At 30.3% G+C, this 6,000-nt stretch overlaps 1 protein-coding gene across 1 annotated transcript in view; it reads left to right on the plus strand.

Moving 5' to 3' along the window:
- The window catches only part of LOC111711630 (otoferlin), a 28,624-nt gene extending 24,212 nt beyond the window's left edge, over positions 1-4,412 (plus strand). Inside the window, exons 9-10 of the mRNA XM_023486021.1 lie at positions 406-588; positions 4,310-4,412. Of these exons, the coding sequence (XP_023341789.1) occupies positions 406-588; positions 4,310-4,397 (271 nt within the window). The 3' untranslated portion in view covers positions 4,398-4,412. The remainder of the gene's footprint in view (positions 1-405; positions 589-4,309) is intronic.
- The last annotated feature ends 1,588 nt before the right edge of the window (positions 4,413-6,000 follow it).

The raw sequence follows: 6,000 nt of genomic DNA on the forward strand, positions 1-6,000 counted from the left end.
TGACTGTACTGATGAACAATGCTATCCATATGTACATTTTTACTTAACTAAACCCTCAGAGTTTGTTTTCAAATGCGAACTGGGCTGAGCTACACCGGGGGAAGGGGGGGGGGGTGTACTGCAATGATGTCAGTAAAATCATAGAGAAATTACAAAACAGACATTTCGACCCTAGTTATCCATACAGTTCTAATAATCTGGTAAAACCACGAAACATTTCCGTTTGTTAAAAAGGTAAAGAAAGGTTTTCTGTAAATTTTCAAAAACTTCCTTTGTTAAATTAACAAAGCTCCAAACCCTGTCACTTAGATTCAGGTTACAAAGACTCAATTCCTTTGTTTCTCTCGAAATCAAATTTTTTGTCCACGGGCAACGCCGAGCAGAGCTAATATTGTATATTTTTAGAATGAACGCGCTGCGGAGCGTGAAGAATGTTTTGAGTATGGCACGCCGTAGGTCGGATGATGAGGATGAGGAGAGAAACCTGTACGGGACGAGTATGGAGTCCGAAATCACCACGGACGGGGAGGGGGGAGGGGAAACAGAGGGAGAAGATGGAGGGGCGGAGAGAACGCATGACGGGGAAAGGTTTGGATTTATATTTTTTTCAGCATTTTAATATTAATTTTACTACTATGGGATCCACTAAACTTTGGAATAGGAAGACGACTGTTAGCCTCAATCAAGTTTTCATTCTAAATGAGCATGAATCAAGTTTTCATTCTAAATGAGCATGAATCAAGTTTTCTTTCTAAATGAGCCTCAATCAAGTTTTCATTCTAAATGAGCATGAATCAAGTTTTCATTCAAAATGAGCATGAATCAAGTTTTCTTTCTAAATGAGCATGAATCAAGATTTCTTTCTAAATGAGCCTCAATCAAGTTTTCATTCTAAATGAGCATGAATCAAGTTTTCATTCTAAATCAGCATGAATCAAGTTTTCATTCTAAATGAGCATGAATCAAGTTTTGATTCTAAATGAGCATGAATCAAGTTTTGATTCTAAATGAGCATGAATCAAGTTTTCATTCTAAATGAACAAGAATCAAGTTTTGATTCTAAATGAACATGAATCAAGTTTTGATTCTAAATGAGCATGAATCAAGTTTTAATTCTAAATGAGCATGAATCAAGTTTTCATTCTAAATAAGCATAAATCAAGTTTTGATTCTAAATGAGCATGAATCAAGTTTTAATTCTAAATGAGCATGAATCAAGTTTTGATTCTAAATGAGGATGAATCACTGTCTTTATGCAGTGCACTCACTACACAGACCCATTATGCTATGGAAACATTATTTGATTCAAAACATCATAAGTTTACATAAGATTGCTAAAATTACGTCTTCTTATTCCACATTTTTATGGGCCTTACTGTGTCACAATTTGAAACATCAAAAATTTTAGATTATCGGGTTCTAACGATTTAAGCCAGAAATTAGAACACTTGAATTTGAGCCGAGTTATCAGTTCTTATCGTACAAACTGCAAAAAGCAAATATTTTTTGTTTTACTAAAGTTTAACAGAAAGTTCTAAAATTCGACTAACAAAGACATCCTGACAACTTTAGAACTTTAAACTAAATAATTAGGAAGAAGAACATTTGTGTATAATGTTGGGAGGGGGGGGGGGCGTGATTTAGGATTGCTATGCCCAAGGTACTAAAGCAAGGAAAGTTAATTGCGTTCGCGTATACTCTGCGTACATATTGAAACCAGTTTTCTCTGGGCGGAATATGTAAACAAGAATAGATGCATCAGTGTTTGTCTAATATCCGAGGAGGATAAAAGCAATTAATTTTTATAATTTTGAAAATTCACATAATATTTTCCTATGACCAGAATATTTTATAGATTATTTTTGCAAAAATTGATTCCATGTCAGGCTGTGACATCCGTCTTGTGTTTACTTTTCCGCCCAAAGATAGTACACTGCAGTACAAAAAATGCGTACACCTCTGAGATAACTTTCCTTGCCTTAGTACCTTGGTTATGCCCCCCACCGGCCACCCCCCATAGTTTTAATGCTCCATTTAAGAGGAGAGGGGGGGGGGATCTTGAGTTTGTAGGCACAATTTTTAAGTTTTCCTAAACACCGTTTTCTCCTTTAAAAAAAAGTATTTCAAACTCAAGAAAAACATATCACATATATATCCTTGTGACAATCTTTTATATTTTCTTTATTTTCTAAAACACTTTTCTTCTTTTTGATATTTTCTTGTTGAAAAGCAATAAAACATTATTTAATTATTTATATTTAGCAACAAAAAAGGCAACTTGCTGGGTTAGCTAATTTAATTTTTTATGGAGAAAAAAATGGGGGGGATTAGGTTTACCCTTTCTCCTTGAAAATATTTTCGTTATAATCACATATAAAATATAAACACTTATTCCCCCCCCCCTCAGTACCCCATAAGCAGCCTAATGTAAAATTTTTTTTAACCATTTATTGGAAACTTTGAGAATTTGAACATTTTGGATATTTTCTGGGAAAAAGAATATAATTTATTATTATTTTAAAAATATGTCTATATACAACCTTTAAATATCATGCTTTTCTACATTTCAATTTTCAATTTAAAAGAATATTTTTTTAATAATTTAAATAAAATTATTAGAAATAATTTGAATAAAATCCCCGACAAATATACAATGTGCAATTACTTTAAATTAGAATATCGTTCTTAAAGTTTTTTGTTTCGTTCAATTAAATTTAAACTAAATAAATCAATATTAAAAACTAGGAAAGTTGAATAACCAGAAAAAAGTTAAAGAGTTATGAAATTTTTAATAATTCTAATCCAAAGGGATAAATAATTATGCTCTATACACAACGGTATCCTTGAACCCCCTCCCCTCCTACTTCTTAAACTACAGTCTTATACAGCTATTCGTTTTTATTTTATGAGTGAGCTTAGTTTACTCTCACAAAATTGCATTTCAAATACAGAGTGGCCAGAAATAAATTAAATTTTTCATTACTCGCGCCCCTCTTCTTAATAATGATTAAATGATGACCTGATCGGTTCAGCTGTGTCATAGATTAATGAATCCACACATACAAACAAACAAGCCGAAACTTTAATTTTTCTATTTAAGTTTCAATTGTTTTTGGGACGTCCAAAATTGGTTTACTTACTTTACTAAACTAGCTTTCTGCAGTCTCACATTTTTGTATTTCTTCACAAAGACAATTTCTCAATAGAAATTTGTCAATTAATCAATGTCAGAATCAATCATTTTTCTTTTCATCAATTAATTGAATTTCTTATTCTCTCAGAATTTGTTCGAAGATTTCTTTAAATTCTTCAAATGTCGTCTTTTCAATTAAAAATCTAGTAAATCTGTAAGGATTTTAAGGATGGAATTTTCGCGCTTGCTAAACAAATATGCACCGTAAAAACGTTCTGATAGGTCTCAAATGAATCTTAAAAAATGTCTCTGCAATACTGCATTCTGAGTTTAACTACACTTTCAGTTTTAAAACGAGAAACAAATACAATGTTTAGTTAAACTATTTACAGAACTTCAAATCTTATGAAGTTTAATTAATTCCTATTAAAACTTAATTCACACTTGCAAATGGACTTCAAACATCTTATCTTGCTTTTTCTTTTTAACGATAAAATAACAGAAAAATAGTTTTATTTTGTTTTGTTTTTGAGAAATATTGCAGCTTACTTTCTGCCCGGTAAACAGCAAACTCCATACAAAAAATTCATCTTGTTACATTTCTTCTTAGAATTTTGATAATTTAAATTCATGATTCATTTCTTTCTTTAAGAAAGAACGAATAATAGAAGAATTTTGATTTTATTGATAATATTTATTATTTCTAATTTTAGTTTCATAAAAAAGTTCAGATTGAAGAATTATAATTCAGAACTATAGTTCAGATTTCAGAACTATAGTTCATATACGTAAATATAGTTCAGATTTCAGAACTTTAGTTCAGATTCAGAACTATAAGTCAGATACAGAACTATAAGTCAGATACAGAACTATAGTTCAGATTTCAAAACTATAGTTCAGATTTCAGAACTATAGTTCAGATACAGAATTATAGTTCAGATTCAGAATTATATTCCAGATAACAGAACTATAGTTCAAATTACAGAACTATAGTTCAGATTTCAGAACTATATTTCAGATTACAGAAGTATTGTTCAGATTACAAAACTATAGTTAAGATTACAGAGCTATAGTTCAGATTTCAAAACAACTATACTGTTTGGGAAACCATAGTCCAGATTTCAGAACAATTTCTCGATTTTCTAAACTGTCACAAACGTTGAATTGAATTTGTAGGCTGGGTAGTGTTGGCCAGGTTTCTATAGATGGATCTACCATCCTCCCTCCTGTCGGCAGAAAAAGAACTAAACGATATAAAAGGTAAACATTTATGAAAGTATGGTTACGTAAGCAGTACAATTGAAATCGTATTTCATCTGCTCTTCTGAAAAATCGGTATGGTAGTATTAAAGTCATAATCATGTTTACATATATCTATTAAGTCTAAATATGGTTCACAAGATTTTGGAATTTTGAAAAGTTACTTTAAAAATTGACAAAAGTTTTAAGACGTTAAAAATTGAAAATAAACCAAAAATATTATATTTTTCTCATTACAAAATCTTTCTTTTAAGAATTACATTTTAACACTACCAACCAACACCTGAAATGCGAAAAATTTTGCATTTACAAAAATCATTTCATTTCCACTTTATTCTTTGTTTATTTTTCTTTTTTGTCTCCCCTCTAACCAGTATTAATATATACATGCAAACCCCCCAAACATAGTATTTGTATAAATACAGAACTTTATCCTGTACCCGGATTAAAACACAACTGTATCATATTGTAAACAAAAACAGATATAGAAAGTTGTTATACTTGTTATACATACTTCTCCGTAACCAATTCAAAGATACTGAGCGGTAATTCTATTAAAAGAAATATGAAAGACGACAATCTTTACGTTTTCTATTGATTACAACTGTATGTATATATATTCATTGTTTACTATAGTTGTATATAAAGCAAGGTTTATAGACAAGTGTTAAACAAGTGTGAGATAAAATCCAATAGTTTGGATAAATCTATATCTTTACATCAGTGTATTCTTACCAATCTTCACATAATCCTTTTCCTCATAAATTACATTTTTCCGTTAACGGAAATCTGGAAACACGTCATATTTATCCGCTAAAATCAATATTCAACTCATTTATAATTTATCCGCTAAAATTCATATTCAACTCATTCATATTTATCCGCTAAAATCAATATTCAACTCATTCATCTTTATCCGCTGAAATCTATATTCAACTCATTCATATTTATCCGCTAAAATCAATATTCAAATTATTCATATTTCTCCGCTAAAGTTCATGTTCAACTCATTCATATTTATCCGCTGAAATCTATATTCAACTCATTCATATTTATCCGCTAAAATTCATATTCAACTCATTCATATTTCTCCGCTAAAACAATATTCAAATTATTATTATTTCTCCGCTAAAATTCAAATTATTCATATTTCTCCGCTAAAATTCATATTCAACTCATTCATATTTCTTCGTTTAAAAAAAATAATAAAAAATACAAAGAAATTGAGTTTTTGCCACAAACTCAATATAATCTTATATCTTTGCAACCTGGTGGTGTAAACAACCTTTGATATTTTAAACCGAGATTATTTAATTATAGTTTATATTTATCTAAGACCTACGACTTTGAGTTGCAAAGATATAGGGTTTAGAAAATCAGAGTTTGTGGCAAAAAAATCAGTTCCATTGCAACAAACTCAATTTCCCAAAAAGTTGGAATTTTAAATTAATGCCACTGTCAGCGAAATTTAAAGGGACTCTGCTCATAAAAAAATTGTTTCATCCTCGATTCACAACGGTAACCTTTAAACCGATTTCAGGATTGAAGATATTCGCACAAAGCGCGTAAAGTTTTTGTTCTCTCCCCTTTATATTACTTTTACTCCC

The sequence above is a fragment of the Eurytemora carolleeae genome, unplaced genomic scaffold, assembly GCF_000591075.1.
Source record: "Eurytemora carolleeae unplaced genomic scaffold, Eaff_2.0 scaffold1188, whole genome shotgun sequence".
Classification (NCBI taxonomy): Eukaryota; Metazoa; Arthropoda; class Copepoda; order Calanoida; family Temoridae; genus Eurytemora; species Eurytemora carolleeae.